Below are 26,646 nucleotides of genomic sequence, written 5' to 3'. Positions count from 1 at the left end.
ATTTTCAATTTTATTGTATAATGTTTAAAAATATATATATATTATTATATAATATATATATAGTATATAAATATATATATATATATATATATATATATAATATATTATTTATAATATTCAATAATGATATATAAAATTTACAGATTTACCAACAAACCACAGGCATCTTCAAATTCAAGTTACCCCAATACCACAAGAGGCAGCGTCAACTGTAGTACAGTCAACAAATGACAAATTCATAGAGTATAAACAATTTTATATAATTTTATTTTATTTAAAATTCTAATAGTTGTTCTTTCTCATAATTATTTGTGTGTTGCCAGAACGGAAAGACAACAAAAAGAACAGTCTGTTTTAAAACCTACATCCATTCCTGTAACACCTGTGCATGTTCCTGTAAAACGAAAAATAGAAACTGGCCATACAGGTCCAGGTAGGCCTCCAACAGAAAAAAAGAAACCTGGAAGACCACCTTTATCTCAAGTACAACAGGTTTGAAAGCAATTTATAATTAAAATTAATTATTTCTGTGGTGAATTAAAAAATTCAGGAGTGTGATAAATTAAAATGATCATGTAGATTATGTCATTTAAATTATTCATATTTCACTCAAATAAGAGAGTTTTTTTGTCATGTTCTATTTGCTACACACTTTTCCAAACAACACTTTCTGTAATATATAAAAAACATTATTCAGTAAGTCATGGATAAAATAAGATATATACATATTTACACACACGTGCATTGTGACAAAAAACAACATAACCCATAGAAATAGTTCAAGAAATTTAACACTTAGTTTGCAAAAACCTCCCTCCCAGCTGGTTATATAAAAGAATAAAAACTTGGTGCTCGTGAACATACGGATCAGTCCCGGATCAGTGGCATTATTACTTGGCTTGGTATCACAAACATCAGTGTAGATAGTGTAAGTTCAAAACTAGGTGATATTAAATATTTAAGCTGTCTCTTAAATAGTGACAGATGTGAAGATAGAAAATACAAGAATCACAACCCATTTAATATCCCAGACAATAAATTCTCTATTCTGGAATTATGTATTGTGTTTAAACTTTGCCATGTAATGTCAGATTAATGTGGCTATAAGAGTTATTGATTTTGATAGCAACTTTGATAAGATAGATGATGTGCTGAAAGTTTTTATAGAGCTGTTTTACAAAAGTTGCCAAGATAAGATTTTTCAGCATTTGGGGAAATCTTATGTGGGTTAGCTTTTAGGACAGAAAAAAGCCAAAGATGAGGAAATAGATGGCATCATCATGTCAATTTGAGCTAAGAGAAAGTGTTATTTCAGTAATGCACTATAAAAACTTTTTTATCAAAAAGATGAAAAATATTTTGCATTTGGAATCAACAAACTGCCCATTACAAGTAGATAATAACCAATAAGTTGTTGATTAAATAAACTTTTTCTCAAAATTACGTCAATTTTAATTTTATCCAAAAATATGATGTAAGTTATACAACAACCTAATATGAAATTAATTGGACATCAGTCAAGAAATAGAGTCACCTACTATAAGTTTCGTCTTTCTTTCTCTCATTTTTTTTGTTTAATGGGGTGTAAAGTCCTTCCCTATTAAACATACTACCCAAAACAAATAATAGTAAAAAGAGAGGATGGGAAAACTAAAGAACAAGTTTAATTCCTTGTATTATAACAGTATTGGTAATTGTAGGTTCAAGAGAGCACACATACTGGCTATGAAGACTCTGGGAGGCCCAAGCAAATAACTGAATGGGAGAATAATATTATAGCAAGAGCTACTCAAATGACATTTACAGCTTCACTAATTACCATCCAAAGATATATAGTAGTCTCTATAAACCATGCAATATCATTATACTCATTGCAATGTGATTGCAGAAGCATAATTTCAATCTCAGTATATTGTAAGACAAAAATCACTAATCATCCCAAATTGTCAGGCACTATCTTTAATGTATTATGCCAAGGAATCATAGCTAGTTTTCTTGGATCATGTAGTATAAATGATGAATACTGTTTCTGTCTTAAAGTACATCATGTCTGGAAGAGGATGGTTGAGTTCTTGTGTATTCTAATCCAAGTCTTATTTGTAGAGTGGCACACAGTCATCAAACTGGGGTTATAGTTTAGGAATTATTTTTACTAATTCACCTATTAGTGCTATATGTCATCTTTCTATTCCTATTTTAAGCCAGTCTTTATTTGATGCCTATGATCAAAATTTGTTGTCTGAAAGAATATTTGAACAGATTCTTTGTTTTCATTTTAAAGTATTTTGTACATAATTAATCTGTTGTCTGAAGGCAGACATTGTGTTTTTGTAAGGTTGGTTATAGATAACGGTGTCTGTTATTTTAGAGCAGGGATGGACAACCCGCGGCCCGCATTAATATTTTTTGCATTCTGCAAAATATGTATAAATATATCAATTTCCCAGCTTAAGGAAGTATGCAGCAAAAATTCAAACGTTATTTTCTACAACTTATATATTTGAATAGTTTTTCTCACAATGAATTTAGTAAAAAGTAAAACAAGAAACTGGCTAACAAACTTACATTGAAATGAAATTAAAACTAACAGTAACTAATATTTAACCAAATATTTCAGATATATTATGTTTACATCAGTTCCAGAAACTAAATTAAGTATACCTATTCAAATTTATGATTTTACTTGAATAAATAATTGGGATTTACTGGCATTTTTCCCCTCTTTTATCTTGTATGCAGCCTGCATTAGTTCAAAAGTTTTGAAATGCAGCTCTTACATATGAAATGGTTGCCCATCCCTGATTTAGGGTGTCAACTGTCTAGAGATAAATATGACAGATGTCCTATTTGAAAGGTCTGGAGATTATAAAAATGTCCATTGTCCGCTATTCGGGAGTGTCCGTTAATGGAAATTTTACTGTATTTGTTTTCATTATATTTACATCACCTGAATTGTAAAATGGAGATATGTAGACAGATTAACTTCATTTTCATTATAAAATATTGTAATCACTAATTTTATAAATTAAAAGCCAAGAAAATAAATATAAAATAAAAATTTTATAGTCCTCACTCCATCAAGAAAAAATCGTTATTTCTAGAATTTATTGTATGACTAAACTCATCAACTTGCCTTAAGTAAAATTGTTCATGTTCCTCAAATGTTCAATGTCCATTTTTGAAAATATAATATTTATAATTAGTATTATTATCATTATAAGAACTATACTTTGTCATGCAAATTCTATTGTAAATCAAATTTTGTGTTCTTAAATTTTGAAATTTACTTAAAGTCTAAATTAATTTCCAATATAAAACTGACATTTTATCATTAAATAATCCCATAAATAAATAGAATTAAACTATTTCTAAATTATTAAATTTAAACTTTATAAAAATAAATATATTGTCATTTTCTTTGCTTGTAAATTTTTCAGGTATCACCAGATAGAGACAAAGTAGCGAAAGCACCACCTCAGAGCATCATTGGCAATAATTTACACTTACCTATTCTGAAAATAGAAAAGTCTTCTACTGTTCAGGTCTGTACAATAATATAATTTTTATGTTTTAAAACCAAAACAACCATTATTATTATTATATCATTACAGTTATTGAAAATTTTTATTTCTATTCTACAGAATTTGTTGGAATCCTTTATTAAAAAGTTTGTTTGCTTAGTACTTTCAGTTTATACTCAGAGCATTTTCACTTTTTTTTTTGCTATTTTATATTTAATTCTTTTTTTTAGCGTTTACCTCGTGTGTTAATTTGTCTGCTTCCTTTCTCTACCGTCAGTTGTTCAAAATCATTTATATTTGCATATATACATAATATACATTTTTCTAGTGTTTGTTTTTTTTTATGTATCTACCATCTATACCATTGAAGAGAATTGAAATCATTATTGTTTCCTACCATTTTTCTCTATTTATCTCATAAATCTGTCTTTTCATGTATATTAGATTTTCTTACTCTGATCCTTTCAAACATGTTGATTTGTTCGCAATTGACTTCAGTTTTTTTATTTGCTACTTTTTATATCAATTTTCTAGTCATCCAACCATTTCTTTAGATTACCTTTGCATTCTTTTATTCACATTTTGAAGTTTCTTCTTGTTACTTCTACAAACTTCTCTCCTTATTTTATTTATTACTATAACTTTACACACATTTTCTTTTTTCTCCATTCTCTTATTTCTGTTTTTTATATCTTTCTATGTTGACCTGTTTCTTTTAAATGCTATTTTGTTGTTAGATTTTCAAGTTATTTGTACAAGTTTCAGTCCCATTCTGCTGTATGATGCAAAGGGACTATCTTATGATTTTCTTTTTTTTGGCCATTTTGAGTGTTAACCACATTGTCAAACTTTTTTTGATTGATTTTATTCTTTTCTATAATTTTTTTTTTTTAGAAACTTTAAACTTCTTTTCAAGACAGTCTCAGTTTGTAGATAATATATAAATTTTCCTGAAAGACGAAGAATTTGTTTTAAAATCAGGAGGACTTATAATCTGAATTAAAATCAGGCCCTGGCTCAGGAACAACAGGTTGATGTCTTCATGCTTCAGCTATCCGACCTTCAATTAATTTAGTGTTAGAATAAGATATTACATTTTTGTTTTGAACTTTTATTATAAGTAATCACAAAATATAAAATTATTGTTGTTAAATAACAAATTCAAACCTTTGTCTGTAGATTATGACCAGCAGTTAATAATGATTATTTTTATTAGTGGTTTTGTTATAAATAAACAAGGATAGTGATGAAATGTATCATTTATACATATCTTTACTATCCTTGTTTATTTATAATGGTTTTAGCATCGTCTTTTTGTAAATTCATTCTAATAGTAAAAATTGAATTATATTATTGTGACATCATCATAATGCTGGGCTGAAAATTTAATCATCATTTAATTTAAAAAATTACATGACTTCAGACCAGAAGTTTGTATATAGTTAACTGGTTCTCTGGCTCCTAAGCTTTTCATATGTGGTCTCGGTTTTTATCTGTTTTCAAGATTAATGAAGGACAGACAGATGGATAACAGTTTGAATATGTATGTTTTGCAGTCTGTAAAGTGCAGCCCAATAAATTATCTGTTTTAATTAAAAGCTTTATCTTTTAACTATTAATTAATTTTTACATTTCAATAATTGATAAATACATTACGTTTTACCAATTGTTAATTTTTCTAACATTCAAGGATTAATGACTAAAAAACTCTTCTGAAAATCTAATGATATAGTTGCTACTTTTAAATTCTTTCTAGTTGAATTTCTTTTTAACAGTTTAAACAAAATAAATCAGATAAAAATATAGCAATCAATACTTTTAATATAGTGAAAACATTGTTTTTGTTATTACTTTAAAGTTTTGTAATTTAGAAAAATAACAAGTATGTTAGCTAAGCTAAAAACAAAAAATTTCTTTTAAGATCTTTCAAACCTAATATCTCATGAGTCAGTTAAGAGTAAGAATGTTCTTGAAACTTCCAGAACTAATGATAATGTTAAATATATATGAAGATATATCTTTAAACATCTTTAATCCTGTACATTTTTTGAATGTTTTTTTTATGATTGCGTGAAAATTTGAATCCTTCTGAATGCATGTTACATAATGTAGAAATGCAACTTGTATGTACAAAGAATTCAGTTATAAATAAAAGCTGGGAATTCAATCTTCCCTTTCCGGTAGCGTAAATGACATCATGCATGTTTCTGGTTAGACTAATGTGTTAAAATAAATGTAAAATGACTATGTAAAACTGTATCTAGTCTTTTATAATAACCCAGTAATATATTTTAATAGTATTATCATTGTTTTATTCATTATTCATAAATTCTCACATTGTATTACATTAAAAGTTTTTATGTAAGCTTTTGTATATTATCTGAGTAAAATTTGTATCTGTTTGAAACAGGTCAGTTGCGGAAAGAGTGATCATATTGCTACTTTAGAATTAGAAAATGATATTCCTGCTGGAAATGGAACTTCTGTACATAGATTAACATTTTTAAATAATGGAGCACACGTTTGGCAGACATTGTTAACAAGTAGAGGTGCGGCCATAAGTGGCAGTAAATATCTTGCCTGTATTGTGTGTGAAGATAGCACATTATCTGTTTTTACCACGATGGGAAGAAGATTATATTCTCCTATTATTTTATCTTCTTCGCCTTCGAGGCTTGCGTGTAATGATTATTTTGTAATGGTGATTACATCTCGGGCTTCTGTTTCAGTTTGGTAAGCATAAAATTTTTAATTTGAAATTTAAAATTCTTTAATTATAAAATAAATAATTTGAAATTATATATTTATGGCACTGTTGTTTGTAAATGAATAAATATTTATTTTATCTTAAAATGACCAATAAGTATTTTTGTATTATGTTTTCTTTTATAAACAGAAAAATACTTAGAAAAATTGTTATTTTATGATGTTTATAAAGTGTCTATCAGTTTTAGAGAAATAATGAATAACTCTTTTAAAGCAGTTAGAAAATATACAAATATACATTTATGGAATGAGTTAAACATGAGATTTACAAATTGGTGCAAAATTTTAGAGAACTAGATAGTCTGATAGTCTTCAGGCTATATGATATGATTATTGTTCTACTGGGAATAGAAAAAAAAACCAATAATTGGCAATTTCTACTGTGATCATATTACTTGAATGTATTTTTTATCCAATTAATGTGGATTTGATTTGTAACTTACTTTCTAAAAGGCAAAAAGTGACAGATAGCAAAAGATAGTAGCTATAATGATGATGTCCTTTGTCAACAGACAAAGGAAACTTATGAAAACATGATCAGCATTTGATCTTGTATTTTTCTCTTTCCTGTATAGTCCTGCATTTAAATCCATGTTCTGTTTAATTATTTTAGTACGATTGTATGATTTCTGATTCTTTTCTTTATTTCCTTTATCAGACACACAAACATCTAGATCTTGGTTTGTCAGTAATGGATATCTCACAATCTCACTCTCTCTCTCTCTTTTTTTTTTTTTTTATAATTATTCAACAGTTTGTATATTTTCAAGACTTGACTCATAAAATTTTCTTTCATGTCTCTTCTAATTTCATTGCAATTTTCCTCAAATAGATAAGTTTACAATAAAATAAATTAATAAAAATTGTTTTTTTAATCTAAATGGATGCAACTTTATATTTTTTATATTCACATTATCACTATTTGTAGACAAAAGAAAATAGCAAAATATGTTTGATTGAAAGATAAAATGGATCAAGAATAGCTGATAAATAATTACTAAATTTATTTTTCTGTTAAAATTTAATTTTAACAGAAAATATATAATATAATAATATATAAATAAATGTACAATATTGAAGAGTAAATACAAATAAAATTTTTAAAAAATTCAGGACAAAATTTATATATTCTGAAAATTGTAAAAAATACACAGTTTAGAGACATATACAAATAAATATATTCTTGTAGTCTTCCTGTCAATTATATTCCTGCGAGTGTGAAAGGACGATAAGGAAGATATTTTTGACGACTTTTAAAAAATTTTTTAGTCTTTTGAAAATTCATTCGCAAGACATAATTAACATTAGCAGAGTTGATCTTTATAGGCTCTTCTCCACCTATATTTGTGCAAATTATTTATTGGTTCTAAATATTAATGTTTCATTTTTTTTATATAATATGATATTTTTATTTTTACTCTATAATAATTGCTTTTTCAATTTTTTTTTATAAAGTCGTTTTGAAAGACACTCTCTTACAGAACTGTTTTAACATTTATTATTATGTTCGTAGGGATATGCAGCATTTAAAAGTAATGGTTAAGGATGAATTGTTACTTCCAATAATGCAAGGTAAATAATATATTTAACTTCTTTTTAACTGTAGTAGTTTATTTAATGTTAAGATTTTTCCACTTAGAAGTGAAATGAATTTTGAAAAATAGCTTAAGATATTTATTTTATTAAATTGCTCTAAACTATGAAGAAATATTTGTTTAAATTTAAAGACATGATTCATAAATTCCTAATGAAACTTAAAAGTTTAATGTTAGGATATCTAATGGTTTAATTCTACATCAATTTGCATTAATGTTTATTGTTGACTTAAATATTTTTGTCTAAAATAAAGCAATTTTGAATCCAAGTCCATTTTCAGATGAAATAATTTAAGAATTTTCTTAGTATTTTATTATTAAAATATATTTATTTCTTAAAACTGTTTCTGTCCTGTAGGCATACTAAAAGGGCCCTTTTTGTGCTCATTATGAATTTGGGTGGGCTTAGTGGGATGGCTGAGTGGTGAGGGACAGAGCTCAACATATTCAAATTGATCACTCATGAAAATTGATCCATTTGAATTCGACACATATTCCAAATCTAACACTCTCAGAATGGCAGGCTGATGATTTTACTGCTTTGCCCATCTGACCATCACACTAATTTGATCATGAATCTTCTATATCATACATTAGAGTAATATAAATCTATTTAAATATTTAATTCTTTTGCTATTAATATATTGTTAGAAATTTTTTATGAAAAAATATAAAACATTTCTGTGTGTATTAATTCTGTAAGTTAAATAATAATAATATTTTAAAAATTAGAGTATTATATACAGTAGTCACCACTGAACTTAGACCAGGCTGCAGTTAACGTCATCCAATAAATAGGTTTAAAAAAAAATTACTTTGATTCATTGCATGAATGTTTTACATAATCTAAAATAAATATACAGTAATTAATCTTTATTTTTGCTAAATATCAACTCAATATCTTGCAAGTTTAACAAAATTGAGCCAGTCAAACTTGAGTCACAGGAATCAAAAAACATAGACCACTGTGTCACCCATGTCAATGAACATAGCCCAGCTGATAATTTGCATTTAAATAATGTTACAATTGCAGTATTCTGAAACAACTGATTATTTTAGCCCCACATTAGCATGCAGTAATCCTGTGAATGATATAAGGTGCTTTTTTAGTTTTATTTACAAACTTTTGCATTTTGTCTACAATGATTGGTGGAAAAACTGTTTCAGAAGATTTAAGGAATGCTATCGTTGCTAAACAAAGTCATGGCATGTCTGAGAGAGCTATTAGAAAAGAGCTAATGCTAAGGGAGACAACAGTGCCCCAAATTATTGTTTATTACACTAACCATGGCCATGTTATACTTAACAAAGCTGCTGGACATCAGCGAAAAACTTCAAAAGTTGATGATAGGAGTTTTAAAAGAATCATAAAAAACAATTGCCGTGCCACATATATTGAATGTAACTATAATATGGAATGATACAATTGGAAAGAATGTATCTGTTTTGACAACATGCAGGGGACTGCAAGAAATGCATTTCCAGTTCTATGCAGCACATGAAAAATCTTTGCTAACAGCCCATCAAAAGAAGAAACGGGTACAGTGAGCCAAAGAACATCTTTCCTGGTCTCAACAAAAGTGGCATGAAATTCTGTGGTCTGATAAATCAAACTTTGAATTATCTGCAACAGACAAAAGCAAATGTGTCATTCAATCTGCCAGTCAAGCTAATGAGCCATCATTGTTATACCGCTCAGTGAAGTTTCCTGCCAGCTTCATGGTTTGGGGATGTATGAGCGCCAGTGGTATGGGTCAGTTGACATTTGTTGTTGGAACACTTTCTTCAGAGCAATACATTAACATTCTACAACAGTATTTAGTTCTGCCCATAGCAAAGCTATATCCAAATAGAACCTGCATTTTCCAGAAGGATAGGGCCACAAGCAGAAAAACAAAACAGTGGCTTGCAGAAAAGAATATAGAAGTTCTTCCTTGGCCATCCAACAGCCCAGATCTTTCACCAATTGAGAATGTATGGAACATTATGAAGAGGTGTCTGCGAAAAACATGTCCTCAGACAGTTGAAGGACTGAAAGCTTCCATCTTAACTATCTGGAATTTCATAACGGCAGATGAATGTGAATACCTAGTCAACAGCATGTCGAAACATATGGAAGATGTTTTGGCTGCAAAGGCAATGCAACAAAATATTAAACATGCAGTGGTCTATGTTCATTGACGGGGGTGACGCAGTGGTCTATGTTTTTTGATGCCTGTGACTCAAGTTTGACTGGCTCAATCTTGTTAAACCTGCAAGATATCAAGTTGATATTTAGCAAAAATAAAGATTAATTACTGTACATTTGTTCTTAATTATGTAAAACTTTCCTGCAATGAATCAAAGCTACTTATTTTTAAACCTATTTATTGGATGACAAGTTAACTGCAGCCTGGTCTAAGTTCAGTTGTGTCCACTTTGGACATTCTTGTGAACTAGGATTTGTTATACTGAGGGAAGAGAAACCAATTAATATACATTTATTGTAATATAATCTTGTTACAATAAATACAGTATATCTTAATTGGAAATGGTGTGTTTTTCTTTCCTCAGTATAACAAGTCCTAGTTCACAAGAACATCCAAAGTGAATACAAGCATAATATAAGTAATTAAGGACAAGAATCACTTATTAATATTAGAGTATTATATACAGGGTGTATCAGTACAGCGGTTACAAACTTTCAGGAAAGATAGAGTACACCTAGACGATGGGAAATCACTTAGCAATGCATGGTCGGAAACGCTTTCCTGGCATGGTAGTGACGACACAAAACACAAGAAAGAAAGGACACGAACAGAGTGAGAAAACATGTTTATTATTCTTAGTACAGCAAAAATACTGAGACATCTTTGGCTGGCGTAGCGACATCTATCGCCTACACCAGCCAAAGATGTCCCAGCATTTTTGCTGTACTAAGAATAATAAACATGTTTTCTCACTCTGTTCGTGTCCTTCCTTTCTTGTGTTTTGTGTCGTCACTACCATGCCAGGAAAGCGTTTCCGACCATGCATTGCTAAGTGATTTCCCATCGTCTAGGTGTATTCTATCTTTCCTGAAAGTTTGTAACCGCTGTACTAATACACCCTGTATATTGTATTATATTTTTTATTATAAGTTAAATAAAAAAATAAGTTATCATTATATAGAAAAGAAATAATTATAGATAAAAGTTATATATTTAACGTGTATTTATATTAAAGTTTAGATATATTTTAACAGGAGGACCAACAGACATCACAATATGCAGTACTTGCCTAACTGTTGGAGGGGCTCCTATGATAACTCTGTCAACTGGAAAATCTTATATTTTTAGTTCTGAGATGTCATCATGGTATATAAATTTTAAATTATTTTTTTTTTAATTTTGATGTATGATTCTTTGAAATTTTTAAATTTTAAATGTAACAAACAGCCTTTTGCAGGAATCATCAAACAATTTAATGTATACATTTTTATCATCAATTTTCTACACTGTTCCAAAACCTCGTTTGGTTAATGGTTTTACCAGATCCAACCAAGATTATGTAATAATAATTCAATAGTACATGCCTCCCATGTCTCTATAACAGTATTTCTCAATCTTCTGAAAGCGACAGAGCACTTTTGGTGTTTGGTCAGTTATGTGGAGGACCTATGAAGACTGATGAAAAATATCCAGGACAGAGTTTGCTGTAGAAAAACAAAAGCAGTTACTAATCGTAGGGGAATCTTCAAAGTATGGCTATCCAGATTGTATGCAGCAATTCCAGCAATCATCCCACTTTCCCAAGCTTGTCTGATAAGCTTGTTAGAAAATGCTACGTAACTGTTTTATTGCATTCAGTTGTATCTCTGCCATGTCTTGATTTCATTTCTTCTTCAAAGTGCTTTTGATCAGGGAAAGAGGAAGATGTGCATGGGGTAAAATCTTGCAAGTAAGGTGGGTGGGCTATGAGAATGTTGTACTTGACCAAAAATTTCATAATACTCAAGAGATATGCGGAATGGCACATTGTCATAGTTCAGAAGCCAGTTGCAGAAGCATAGTGAAGATATTTCTGATAAACTGAACCTCTAAGCTCTCAGATCAGTTCTACTGTAGCTGTGGACTAGTATTTCACTTAAAATTTTATATATTACAATAATAAAACTATTTAAAAACATTATTTAATTACTTTACGATTTAAACACTTAGTGCTAGGGATGATTAGTGATTGAAATAGGCCTAGGAAATTACTTGAAAATAGCCACAAACTGATTTTTTCAAAATGATTAGAACCAAGTCTTGTTGTTGTATTTATCTTACTAATTCAGTTTAAAAATTAAAGTAAAAAAAATGTGTATGAATTTCATTTTGTTCTTTTTTTAATTATTTTTATTTAATTTCACAAAGTACTGATCTACAGGGATTAGAATGAAAAAGCACTAGTCTACACAAAGTTTGAGAATCACCTGCTATAAGCAATCTGATGATCAACAGTCTCATTGATTCATGCCATTCATCAGTTTGTGTGTGGCGCATAATCAATTGAAGTGCAGCCAGTTTTTAAACATCAATACCTTCAAATATTTCGGATAGATCCAAAATATTTGAAGGTATTCATGTTTGCCGTTTCCCTGACTGTTCAGTGGCCATCTTAACAAGTTTCCAACAAAACTTGAAGCAAATATATTGCTCATTCAATTTATCCATTTCACAACACAGAGAAACACAGGACTGCACTGTAGCTCAACTCACTGACGATTGAGTAGTGCTGCCACCTGCTGCTCTGGCACATAATCAGGAGATATAGTCAAATACATTTTATGGTTGCCAAATTGCTGCTGTTAGCAGTTTCTTTATAAAAAACAAATTCTGTCCTGAATATTTTTGATCAGCTCTCATAGGTATATATTTAGGTGTATATAAATATAGGTGATAGGTAAGTCTATGTTAATAGAAAAGAAAAAAATTTTGTAGTAACTTTTAATAGAGCAATGGTTTGTAGCCCACTTTGACTGCCAGACTTGTGTTTTAAAGCAGTCATAGGAATGCTTTCTTATAACTCTTTCTTGATTAAAACTGAAGTACCAGAAAATTGGTGATGAACTTGCATAAGACTTTTTGACACTACGACTAATTAATGTTAGATTTTTTTTATATTTAAAGAAAAGACTCAAAAGTTGAATAGAAAAGTTTGATGTTAATCAGTCGTAAAGTACAAAAATATCAATTAGATTGTTCCTTGATTTGGAAGGCTATTAGTTGTCTTTCAGATTTAGTCCCGTTGTGTTAATAATGAATTTCTAAATGTTTGAAATTTAAAAAATTAGCAGGATTTGAATTTTTTACCTTATTATTAATATCTTTATTTGAAACGACTAATATAGTTTATAGTTTATTTGTTGTTATTTTCTATCAGAATTTTAATGATATTTAATTTGTAATAGGTAGGGAAAAAAGAAATATACTGGTAACATTAACACAAATTAACCGTTTAAATACTGAATGAAAAAATAAATAAATTTGTTGTGATTGTAACAAACATTTGTTGACAATTTGTTTTTTCATAGAAATGAGGAAATTGCATTTCTTCAAGAGTTTTCGACTTTTGTGTCGTAAACTAGATCGTATTCTTTGAGCTTTTTCATAATTGAAAGAATAGAACAAATTTGGCTGTCTTTTGTAAATTAGAATTCAGTAATATTATTATGTAACATAAATTAAAATTTACATTTTCTTAAGTAAAATAACAATTTCTAATTTTACTAGGTTGACTTTTATTTCCTTGTCTAGAAATGCATAGTAATAAATATCTACCTGTATTTTTACTGTGAGAAATTTGATTTTTATAAATAATGGTAGACACTGCCAAATGAAAATAATATAATTTTTGACGTTAAATATAAAATGTTAAACTAATCTTGATATTAATTGGTATAATAGATTGGTTGTTAACTCATAATTTTTATTAATTGAGGAAATCAGTGTTATAGAATGTATTGATTAGAATGCGTTTACAAATATATTTGAATTTTCATTCAATATGGAATCTGAATTCTATAGAGGATTGTTAAACTAATTTACAAAGTGAAAATTTAATTGAAAACATTAGAGTTCATTTATTTTAAATTAATAATAGTTTTACTTTAGTTTATGCTTTAGAATTTCTTGAATAGGTAATTATTATTTTTATATTGTTAAAATAATTTAGGATGCTTGTAAGTGATTCTACTGATATAATACAACATTGTTCGAATCATCAGTCATGTATGCCTGTGCAAGATACATCTAACAGTACTTTGTTTCCTCTTGCTTCTTTACAAAGACAAATTCATAGGTATGTAATTACACTGTATGTATATCATAATATAATATAAATATACTGTATACTATAAATATTATTTAAACATTAAATCATGTTCTCTTACAAATAACATATTTTTCTTTGAAAATCATTTTAATGTTAATTTATTAAAGATTGCAGCTTAATGTATTTATTTTTGTAATATACCATTAACATGATGCTATTTAATTTAACATAAATTTTACTTTATTATATTATCATTAAGTATATTCTAAAGTATTAACATTTTAAGAAGCTCAGATTCAAACGATTAGGAACTTAGATTTTTTTTAAAGTAAATTTACATTGTATATGTGCATGACAAAATTAATACCATTAATTAATTTGGTTATCACATTAAATTTTTTCTAGATCCACAAAAATTGCGTGTACATTATTCCGGGGAAATCCAAACATGCAGAAGTTGGGGACTCTCAGTCACTTAGATACTCAGTTAACATCATCTCTATCTCTTCATTCACCAAAAGAATATCACTTTTGGCTGTTAACGCTCGTTCGATATCTTACTCAGGAAGGTAAATGAATTTGATAAGAAATATATTTTAAAGATTTAATAGTCAATCATTATCTTTTTAACTGTCTCAAATGTTAAAAATAAGTACTTTTTATTCTCATTTTTCACTGTTTTCTTCAATTTAACATATAATTTTTATTATAAATCTGACTCATAGTGGAGTCAGGGAGAAATTATATTTAAGGACTACTGTTAATACTGTATTGTACTACTATTTAAGGACTTTTATAAATACTTTTAATACTGTTTTAAACTTTAAGCTCATAGAAGAGAGATACAGGTAATCTCTGTATAACACGGCACTTCTCTAGCACGGATTCACTCTAACACGGTTTGAGAATTGGGAGCATCCCCGTATAACACGGTACTTTTATAGCACAGATTCACTCTAACACGGTTCGAGAATTGGGAGCATCCCCGTATAACACGGTGCTTTTATAGCACGGATTCACTCTAACACGGTTCGAGAATTGGGAGCATCCCCGTATAACACGGTGCTTTTATAGCACAGATTCACTCTAACATGGTTCGAGAATTGGGAACATCACTGTATAACATGAAATGTAATGAAAACTATTAAAAGCGAACTTTATCTAATTTGAAAATAGGGAAATCCCTGTACAACAGTTCAATAAATGTGATAAAGCTTTTAAGTGTGAAAGATACCTCATTTGACATTTTTCATTCGAGCGCATACGTACTATCAGATTTTCCTGCATAATTTTTGTGAACTTTTCTTTTAACTCTTTATGCCCTGTGGGCACTAAGAGGGCCTCATTTGGAAGGCCCATTATGGGTTTGGCCAGGCTCACAATGGGGCAACCGGGTGGTGAGGGACGGGGTCCGACATATCCAAATGGACCACCCCCCGAGAAATTCCTGGGGATTATTCGACCCATTCGGATTCAATCCTGAGTCCCCCAGAGTGGTAGGCTGCAACCTTGACTGTTCGGCCATCCAGCCATCTATTTTCATGAACTATTAAGTACAGTATGTAAATTTTCTTTTCCCACCTTCTGTCGATACACGTGGTCCTTCTCGAAACTTGTTTCAGTGTTGCCAGATCTCGACACTTTTGCTTTTGAAGTTGCCAGATGTTTATCCCTTATTCCATACTTTCTTTATTCAGTCACCGCTTTTTATGCATTGAACCGCGCCTCCGACCCTTGGGACAATCCACACTTTTAAAAGTATACTTTAAGAGTAATTGTGTCTCACTTTTGGCTACATAGATTAAGAATTTTCAGTTAATAGTGCTTAGTGATGACGAAGAAAACATTGTTTAATTTATATTAATATGTATCACTTCTTAAGAAAATTTTAATAAACATATTTATCTTATTTATGAAAATATAATAGTATGTTTTTTAATTTTTGGAACCTAACCCCCTTTTCGTACTAGTTCTTTGTTTCGTATAACACGGATTCGCATAACGTGGCAATTTTTTGGAACATAACTCCCGTGTTATACGGGGGTAACCTGTATTGATTTATAGTCATTGTAAATCTATAGCTTTTTTGTTTGATAAATAACTTATATATGCACAGTAAACCTGCGTAAACCAGAATTTCACTCTATCAAATATTTTTTCCAGTTTGGCAGATTTCTATCTTGAACCGATTCTTTTTAACATAGAAAATTGCTCAGTTTTGAGTTTGTTAATCAGTAGTTAGTTATATTATCAACAATATATATATTTATTATTAATGCTTTTGCTAATTAATTTTAACTAATTTCAGGATTAGAATCTAGGTTGCGTGATATATGCGACATGCTTTTAGGTCCCGTTATCCAGACAGCTAAATCGGCACAATGGGACCCATATATTTTAGTGAGTATCTCTCTTAGAACATACCGTTTGTAACATTTAGTACGGCAAAAATATATTGTGAAATTTTTATAAAATATACTACGAAATACACACAATTTTCCTTTATAACAGGGTATGAATAAGAGAGATCTGTTAAGAGAGATTTTACCAGTGGTCGGATCGAACCTACGTCTTCAGCGCCTATTTACCGAATACAAGGATCAACTAGACATGATTACGTCATAGGAAAGAATGCTCAATTTACGTGGTGTATTATTCAAAAAAAGAAGTTGAACAAAAAGAAGAACAGATTTCAATTTTGTGAAAGTTCTACTCCTGTAAAATATTTCTGCAGATGAAACACTGCCATATAAATATCAAGTTTCCTTTGATTTTAAAGGGAAGAAATTCTGCCAGTTCATCTTTAGAGACTTAACGAGCATTAGATATCATAAATTATTTCATTTTCATTCATACCGTAGCCAAGCGCAGCAGATTTAAATATTCCAACCGTACGATCGGAATTCGAGCATAATAGGAAAGTAAACAACAAAAAAAAAGTATTTCTTTTATCGGGATATTCTTTACGTACCATCTTTATAACGAACATTATATTTTTAAATATTGCACATATAGGTCACGATCTGGCAAAGAGAAATCTACGAGAATCCAATTGTTCTTAAGATATTTTTTAAGAGAGCCGTACTATTGGAAGTTTCTTCATAGTGTAAAGACTGGAAAAGAAAGGAAACTGCCAAAAAAATATAAACTAAATGTGATGAAAGAGTGCGAAACCTTGATTTTCTATTGCGAGTGGCACTTTACACCACTCTGTCTGCGAGAAGGCACGAGAAAAGCTTTATTTAAATGTTACGGACGGATTACCCGCAGGCAAAACTCGACAAATAAAGAAGGGTTTTACATGTTACGTACGTAGATGTTTGCGGAATATAATGTTTTTGAACGAAACCAAGATTGTTGTTGTTAAAAATTCACCAAAGCAATTTTTCGCTAGAGCAATTAAAACTGCACAAATTCTCAAAAAGAAGAAGAAGAAAAACTATTTGTTTTTTTTTTTTTGTTTTGCTGCACTACAATATTTTGGAATAAGATGTATATGCAATTAGAATGTAACCAGATAGATTATGGTGTACTATTTTATTCCTTCACTGCCCGAAATGTTACGCTGTTTCACTAATAAGGCTTTACTTGAGATTTCCATAAAAAGTTCCTGGCATTTTAATTCGAACTTTTCGTGGGTCTAAAGACCAAAGGAACGGAGATCCGTTTGTCTCGGTTTTAAACCGCCGTGCCATCGTACGAATTTGTTTCTTCATTAACAGAGATTATGATTTATCTCTGGTTGTAAATATATAATTTGTTTGAATCTATTTTATACTTTTATTTAGATCATGTTTCTATTGATTGATTCCACTTCACTCGTTCATTCTCATCACGATGATGTATAATTGATGCATAATTTCATTACGGATAATCACTTCTATAGATTATTCATATCGTCTCGTTCTAGCACATAAAAGAAATGTTCATCCCGTAGTACCGAGTATTTCAATGTCTACCACATCATTTTCACATTCAAATCTTTTTCTAGTCCAAATCATGGTGAAAATTTTTTCAGTACAATTAACCAACTGAAATTCTGTTGGATAGTTGCTCTAATCAGAATTGTTTTATTAATAAATTGGTGCAAACTTGTTTCCTGTCTCAATTCTTTCTGTAAATTTTATTATTTTTATTTTTTTAGAAGAAGAACCTAAAAAGTTCACAACAATACATAAGTTTGTCTACTTTAAAGTTTTCCTGGTAATTTTCAAAATGAATTTTGGTTTAAAGACTTACCAGAAAATATTTTTATGTAACAAAAAGCCACTTTAACTATGCAAATTATCATTAACTAAGTGTTTAATGTGCGTGTTGTCACCAATCCTATAAAGAAAAATACCCAAAAAATACAAGTAAGTGGGAAACTTTAATATGCTTATGATAAATCTGTAGTACACCGCCAAGCGTGGGTTTACAAATCGAAATATTTTATTAAAAGTGACAATGACATCGATACTAAAACGGGTTTCTCATTTCCCGGGATAAAAGTGAACTGAATATCTTAAAAATAATTTTGTATATTTTGAATTCAAATGATGATTATTTTTCATTTTTTAAAGTAATTTAATACGCACTGCAACCTCCAAAATCACATTTATTATGCTGTGTAAGATATATATTAAAAATTACCTTTTAATTACGTAGAAATTTTTACAAATAGAAAAAATTTATTAAAGTTTGATGGAAACTGCATACAACTACAACAAAATGCTTTGAATTGAGTTAAAAAAATAAATGAACTTAGATCAAACTTCTAACTTAGAAGGTAATTTTCGTTTTTAAATAAAACATAATACAAAATATTATTGTAAATTTTGATGATAAGATTTTAAAAAGCAAAGATGGTCGATACTCCGATCACTCGATCTGGTTCTCATTTTAGTAACGAAAAGTCCCGCTACCGAGAATGCCCTTTCCGATTCAATCGATGTTAGTGGAATCGTCTTTAATGCATTTAAGAGAAGACAAATGTTATGTGTTTTTTCAGCTGTAGCCTGGAAGATTTCTAATTGGTTTTCGAGATGCGTTGCAGTACTCCTAGTATTCTTGATTTGTCTAAAACAGATGCTTTAATAGCGGCACCAAGTCTATAGCTTGATAATTCGGCAGTTTGTTTGGCTTTAATAATTACGTTTATGAAGAAAAACTTCATACTTGCAGACTATGTACTCGTGTGTATTCTGGCGTAATACTACGTTCGCGCACAATCCACGACTCACTTCGATCTCGATATACCTACAATCTGGATTGTGACTGTCGCCAGTCGATCGTCGTGCTGTTCGCACAGGCAGTCCGCTCGAGAACAACCTGGCTATTACACACAATGGTGAAACTGACATAACTACGCGGTAAGTCACGAACACCAACAAACAAAATGGAAGTTTTGGTTAGAAATAAATACAGTACTTTTTCTTGCCATATATCTATTAATAGATGTCATCGTCTCACCAAATGCAGTATCTTTTTTTATTTCTCTGTCGATAATCCGACACGTGTGTGAGACCCGGAAATAGCCTCCCAAAAGGGATATGTACAAGTTTGTTAAGTCAAACCCCAAGATTATAACTTTTATAAGGTGTCGAGTCTGCGACACCGGACTTTGATGTCGACGCTCATAAAGAGTAACGGGAAAAACAAAATTTTAAATAAAGAAAATTCAGAAAGAAAAATATTAAAAATTTAAGACGCAGTTTAGAAAGCAAAACGAAACTAGAAAGAAAAGATATCAAAATGAGCGTAGGTGTCATAGTCATAGTCTAAAAGACTGTGTCGGATAAACCTTCTCTTGCCGACCTTTCCCGCGACCTATACGAAGCTCCATTTACACCTGGAGACAGGTGGGAGCCCAGTTAAGAAGCGCAGAAGAAATATCTGCCCAATTAGCGCCAAGTTAAGCTGAAAAACTAATAAAAACTCCGACTGCAAGAAAAAAGACTTCTTCTTCCTCGATATCCAGCCTTTTCGGAATCGTCGCCCTCTTCGCTCCGTGCTTCTGTTCGTCTCTATCTTGTGTTACGTATCTGTGCCGAACTTCAATACGTCGTCACCCCGGGGTCCGCCATCGCCAGGACGAAAGAAAACCCTTGAAAACATCTAACGGACTGGACAGTGCCTTTGAGGACCTTGTCGATTATATGTAAGCATTTTTCAACGAAAACAAACGGTTTCTTTGTGAAAAACTTGTCTTTCCTGTCTCCTGAAAACCGCCACCCACATGCGTATAGCCCTTAGCCATCCCGACGGTTGGGAATAAAAACTCTCCCCCCCCATTTCGGCAAACTTACACGTGTTCCGCCGCCATCTTGTATTTTCTCGCGTGTGGGACTGTGGGATCTCTCTTATGACTGGATCTAGTTTCAAGAACTCTCGAGTCAATCGCGATTGAACCTCGTTTCAGTCGAGATTGAAACGGTCGAGGGAGGTCGCACCAAGGAATAGTCACCGACCTTGGTCACAATCTAGATTGAAATGCTCGGTGCGAACGGGGTATAATGCAGTTATTGAAGCTACTGGACTTTGTTAAAAATTAAGCAGATTAAACACAATTATTCCAGACGTTACAGGCTTCGACAAGTAAATTTTCGGAGTCATGTCACATATTGATTATTGACAATCTGTGACATGCTATAACGAGAAAAAATATTAAAAAACTGATTACTGGTTTAAAATTAATAAATACAATTGTATTCTGACAGTTCATGGGTTAATAATTATACTTTCTACTAGCAAAATTTCCACAACCTTAACACAAAATAAGAAAAAAAACTGAACTTTTGAGAAATTTGCGGGATTTCCCGGGATGAGAAGAATTACCCGGGTTAAAAAACAACAAGGATCTCGTTTGAAAATCCCTAATTGATACAACGGGTCTGAAAAGAAAAGGTTCTTTTAGTGCCTTGAAGGTTGGATACTATCAAAAGATATAACTTGAATATGAATTGACTGCTGAATAAAGCTAAAAAAGTTATTAATTTATTCAAAATAAACAGTGCAATTATTACAAATAAAATGTGCATTTATTCCACAAAGACTAAATTTAGAAAATTTTCACATAGAACCAATTTTTGTTTTGAAAACACATACAGTGGTAAACGTTTTCTTAAGTTCCTTAAAAAAACGCACAAATATTATTACCTCATACAGGACAGCTTGCTTTATCAAATTTAACTGTGTGTAAATTTGTTTTTTTCCTATGAGTTATATAACTTCTGAATAGATTCTGTTAGGTATTTCAATAAAGATGTTTGGTTACAGTTGAATTTAAAGTTATGTAATTGGGCTGCAATTTGAAAAAATTGTAGACCTATAAATTCCTACCATCGTCTGTCCGACTGTCTGACATTCCTTAATCTTAAGAGTGGAGTGAGATAAATGAAATCCGAGGCCAGATGTGGAATTCTTACGCGCTGGAGGCCAGGAGTAACTATTAACTATGTATGAACACAGGATGCAAAAAAATCACGTTATTTCAATTCGAACATTTCCCATGAAAGCAGATGAGCCATTTACAGCGGAAAAGTATGACGTACAGGGAAGGACAAGACACTACAGTACTAATACGAAGAGGGGAGCATACATTTTAAGTTAAATAAATTAAAAATATTATTAAAAATTGAATTATAATTAAATTAATAGGCAAATTAGTTCTAATTAGCCCTTCTGGATTTTCACAATTACATAAATATTTAATAAAATATCCACAACTTAAATTTTAGTTTTCTCTTCGTTGGAAAAGATATTAAACTTTATTTCAATTGCGCTTATTTCTGTCGACAAAAGTCAAAGTGTTCCATAGACGGCCGGATGGCCGAGCGGTCACGGTGGCAGTCTACCATTTTGGGAGACCAAGGATCCATCCGGATGGGTCAAATAATCCCCAGGAATATTTTCGGGGGTGGACCGTCAGGATATGTCGGGCCCCGTTCCTCACCACCCGGTAGCCCCAATGTGGGTTTGACCGTATTCATAATGGGCTTTTTTTTTTTTTTTTTTTTTTGTAACTCTTTCCGCCCAGTGGGCACTAAGAGGGCCTCTTATAGCAAGCCCATTATGGGTTCGGCCAGGCCCACAATGGGGCGGCCGGGTGGTGAGGGACGGGACCGACATATCCGGACGAACCACCCCCCGAAAAATTCCAGGGGATTTCTCGACCGGACCGGATTCGATCCCGAGTCCCCCAGGGCGGTAGGCTGCTAACCTTGACCGCTCGGCCATCCGGCCGCTTCCATAATGGGCTTGCAGAAAAGGGTCCATCTTAGTTCCCACAGGAGGAAAAGTTAAAAAACAAAATATTAAAAAATTTGAGCTGAAAGTGTTTTTCCACTTAAGATTAATATCGCGTTTTTTGTAATAATTTACTTTTCAGTAATAAATTGTAAATAATTTTGATGTTTAAAATTGATTTTTAAAAGCGCAATACAGTACTTTTGAAAGAAAAAATTGCTTTCTTCAAGCTTTGTCAATAGTGAGTCGTAACCAGAAAATGACATCTAAAAGACAAAGTGTCATTATTTCATATGTATGGCCTAGTCGCTCAGAAGTTTCAGGAGTACAGTCAATTATTAAAGGTATTTGGTTCTGATCCAACTTTAAATCCTCCTATAGACGGTGGACAGCCGAAGAGGTCAAGACAGAGAAAAATCCCCATAGATTTTTTACTGATTATCTGATCAAAATGTGTTGTGCTCCATCTTTGACCATTAGGACGTCTAATTCTGAGATGGACGAATGTATTGATACAATGGGCCTGAAAAGAAAAGGTTCTCTCAGTGCCTACAGGAAGGATACAACCAAAAGTTAAAACTTACATATGTGAGAGCCCGGTTTAAGCGAAATTTTGTTTAACTATAAAAACCCTTACACATTGTATGTAAAGAATAGTGTTTAAAAATTTGGTTAATGTTACCTTAGGTAGCCAAGATGGCGGCTCGTCTGTGATTCCAGCAAGGAAACAGTGGGACGCACGTTCTAACTAACCTAACCTATTCTAATAATTTAGTTGCTAATAATTATTAGCAACTAAATTATTAGAATAGGTTAGGTTAGTTAGAACGTGCGTCCCACTGTTTCCTTGCTGGAATCAGAGACGAGCCGCCATCTTGGCTACCTAAGGTAACATTAACCAAAAATTTATATCATATGAAGAGAAAATTCTATAAGTTTTACCTCAACAATTAATAAAAAGATGGAAGGATATGGTTATATCTTTAACCGGGTTCACTTCCTTTCAACCGAAATTCATCTATCGGACACGACCTATAACATTACCAAAAAGGGCACTAGAAAAAACGAGAAGGACCCTCCAATAAAAAGAAGGGATCGATGACGACCGTCGTCATCGACAGTTCGCCCTCTCTAGAATTCATGCCAAATCTTGGATAATTGACACCCATCGAAGATTGCCATCTACTCATCTTCTAGTGATTTACCTTCAACCGACAACGCCTCTGTTACTGAACTGTAAACTTCCGAATCATCGATTCGTTACATCCTCGAACCGATCAACTCGACAACGAAAGAACGACCTTAACGATTTCTACAAGGTATTTACCTACTCGCGAATCTATGTAAACTCTTTCTCTCTCGAAACTAAGACTCGGAAAGATAGTTACAATAGCCCTTAGTTGTAATATACAGAAACGATAGCCAATACTTATAATATAAAAAATCCCTTATAAATCCTAAACGTACTGCTTTCGGCAGTACAGTACTTTATTGAGATAGTTTGTACTGTCCAATTTTTAGGCACTGCATTTGTACCGCTTTTCTTATAAGATGTACTGCTTGTACTACTTTGTATAATATTGTAAAAATAAATAATTATAACTGTGATTGTATGCATTTTCAAAGCGAATGCCGAATCACTGTTAATAACACTTGTTACGAGTACCCTTGTTATCTGCGAAGTTCGTATTGTCTCGACGGCTTTCGCCAAGCAGTTCGTTAGCTCGTATGACAAAGTAACTTACCATAATTTAAAAGAAAAAAATAATCGCACTATCCGCAGATAACACTAATACTGATTTTGGAGGGCTCAAAAGAAAAGGTGGAAATAATGTGCATAAAATATTAATGCAATTATTAAATAACAATATCATTGGAATTGGCTGCAACGCGCATATTTTATCCAATGCAATTAATACTGCTTCTAGTCAAATGAGTACTGATGTTGAATCCGTAATCCTTCAGATTTGTCTATGCTTTCACAGATACACAGCGAGAATCACCAATTTTAAAGATTTTTGCGAGGAAGCAGAAATAGAATACAAAAAAATGTTGGGATATTCCACAACGAGATGGCTTTCGTTAACGCCTGCTGTGGAATGCCTAATCAAAATGTTTGAGCCTTTGCGCTCGTACTTCTTAAGTTTAGACCTGTGTCCCAAAATATTAAAAGAATTTTTCGAAACTTACATTGCATTTCATTCATAGTCAAGCTGTTGTATTTCGTATCACTATTAAAGAAATTGAAAGCTCTAAAGTGTCAGCTTCCGAGGTGAAAACTGTTTTAAATAATTTGTTGGAGCAAATAGACGCTAGATACAATAGTGGATTTGTTCCATTAAAGTTAACGCAGAAACTCGATACAATCGAAGAGTCAAACCCCGGAAGCAAGGCGAAATTTATTATAAAAAATTCCTTTGAATATGTAAAAGAATGGACCGATTGTTTTGAAGAGCTCCACATTTTTGGATGAATATTATTAAAATATAATATAAATTGGGAAGAGATTTTGAAGACGGTTCATTATGTGAAAGAAAACCACAAAATTAAGTAAACTTCTTTAAGTCTGTTCAACCAAGGCGGTTCATCCCGGATCCGACCGCCTACAAACATCTCCGCTCGCTCGTGAACGTTTACTATCGCATTTCTGTGTCCTTAAAGACAGAGTGGTGTCACCCTGACGTGACGCATTGACGTGGCGCCGACCCTGCGGTCACTAATAACTCAAAAGACTTCGACAGTAAAAGTTAAATTTAATAATTCGAAATTAAAATGCATTAATTTTTAAATATTACGAGATTAACATTATATAATAACGACGGAAATTAATTTGTGTATCCGTTTTTAAAAGTAGGGCATAACCTCGAAGAAGATGTAGTCAAATTCATCTTTCAATTTCAATCCACACCGCAAATCTTCAAAACTTTGAATTCCTTCGAACGGATTGTAGTAATTTGCCGAGGGACTGATTCTTATGTTATTTTCTGCAATGACTTGTGTCTCGACAATTTTCACAATCAGTCGATAAAATGTAAACTTTAGAATACGTAGAGGTTTCTTGAATAAGATACATCCGTTCGTATTACATGCTTTTTTGAGACGAAATTTGTTCCGTAAGGTCAAGTTAAAATATAAATATAGGTTTACAGTTATTCCTTCTTCCCTGCAATGTGTTATAGAAAGATGCAATTCGTTGATAAAACAATCTTCCTTAGCAACTATGTCACAAATAAATCGAATATTTGTATTCATTCTCCTTACTGCGTTAATAAAGTATGCGCTTCGATTCATATAACACAACCAGGACGAGAGTAAATCGTGTTTTCTTGGGCACGTAATGCCACAAATGCTGTCCGGAATAAACCACGTCTCGTCGAAGTCCTTATTTTGCAAGTAGCATCTTATTGCATCTCTCTCTACGTCCGTTAAGATCGGTTCGACGAACACTTGAGATTCCAGAAACCATTATGGCATTGTCAGAAATCGTATGTACGGAAGGAATGGTTTCATGATTTGCCTAAGAGATTTTTCTTTATTAACTCTTTTCTTGGTCCATTTTAAAACGATAGTGAAGATATCCGTTTCCTCAATAAATCGATTTATTGGCCTATAAACCAGCGTATCAATGGTTGCTGCTTCACAGTTCAGCCATTCGTCCGATGAAAAAATTTCCTGCCATTTCGAATCGAATTTATTCTAACAGAAATATTGTAATATGCCATCCTTCTGTTGACACGCAAAGTCATCGACAAAACGCACGTCCGTAATCGTTAACGAATCGATCATAAATTGTCGGTAGATGTAATTTACATTACGTATGTCTAATAGTTTGCTTACGCAGAACATGTCCATTGCATTTTGCATTGATTTTATAATTTCTTGCCTTTCTTCCAGATATCTGTATACAGAAAATGCGATTAAAACGGAACTATAAGTAGTACTACTATATTAACTACTGATTTAAAACTGATGGAAATTATCATTATAGTAAAAAGCATTATTGATGCGAATTAAAATATGTCCACGTAAGTATTTAAAAGATAAAGATTTACATCTTTATCTTTTAAATACTTACTTTAATAGAAACTCACTTTCTAATTCGTTGCAAAATATCCGACGAGTATGGTAAGTAAAGAAAGACTGCTGCTTTGCTTGAATAAGGACATAGCATGGATTTTAATCTAGCGCTACATTCACACAAACTGTTAGGGTTTTCTAAAAAAATCCCTGTTGTTTTTTAACCCGGGTAATTATTCTCAATT

General features: G+C 31.6%; 1 protein-coding gene across 1 annotated transcript in view; it reads left to right on the top strand.

Annotated features, from left to right (window-relative positions):
* The window catches only part of Hira (histone cell cycle regulator-like protein), a 60,163-nt gene extending 41,910 nt beyond the window's left edge, over positions 1-18,253 (top strand). Inside the window, exons 18-27 of the mRNA XM_067271507.1 lie at positions 144-243; positions 324-492; positions 3,438-3,542; positions 5,932-6,254; positions 7,801-7,859; positions 11,106-11,217; positions 14,060-14,185; positions 14,564-14,727; positions 16,467-16,558; positions 16,670-18,253. Coding sequence (XP_067127608.1) covers positions 144-243; positions 324-492; positions 3,438-3,542; positions 5,932-6,254; positions 7,801-7,859; positions 11,106-11,217; positions 14,060-14,185; positions 14,564-14,727; positions 16,467-16,558; positions 16,670-16,783 — 1,364 coding nt within the window. The 3' untranslated portion in view covers positions 16,784-18,253. The remainder of the gene's footprint in view (positions 1-143; positions 244-323; positions 493-3,437; positions 3,543-5,931; positions 6,255-7,800; positions 7,860-11,105; positions 11,218-14,059; positions 14,186-14,563; positions 14,728-16,466; positions 16,559-16,669) is intronic.
* The last annotated feature ends 8,393 nt before the right edge of the window (positions 18,254-26,646 follow it).

Source organism: Centruroides vittatus, unplaced genomic scaffold (genome assembly GCF_030686945.1).
Source record: "Centruroides vittatus isolate TY-2023 unplaced genomic scaffold, ASM3068694v2 contig_1110, whole genome shotgun sequence".
NCBI classification, from domain to species: Eukaryota; Metazoa; Arthropoda; class Arachnida; order Scorpiones; family Buthidae; genus Centruroides; species Centruroides vittatus.
The sequence above is the reverse complement of the archived record's forward strand: the minus strand, read 5'-3'. Positions and strand labels throughout refer to the sequence as shown.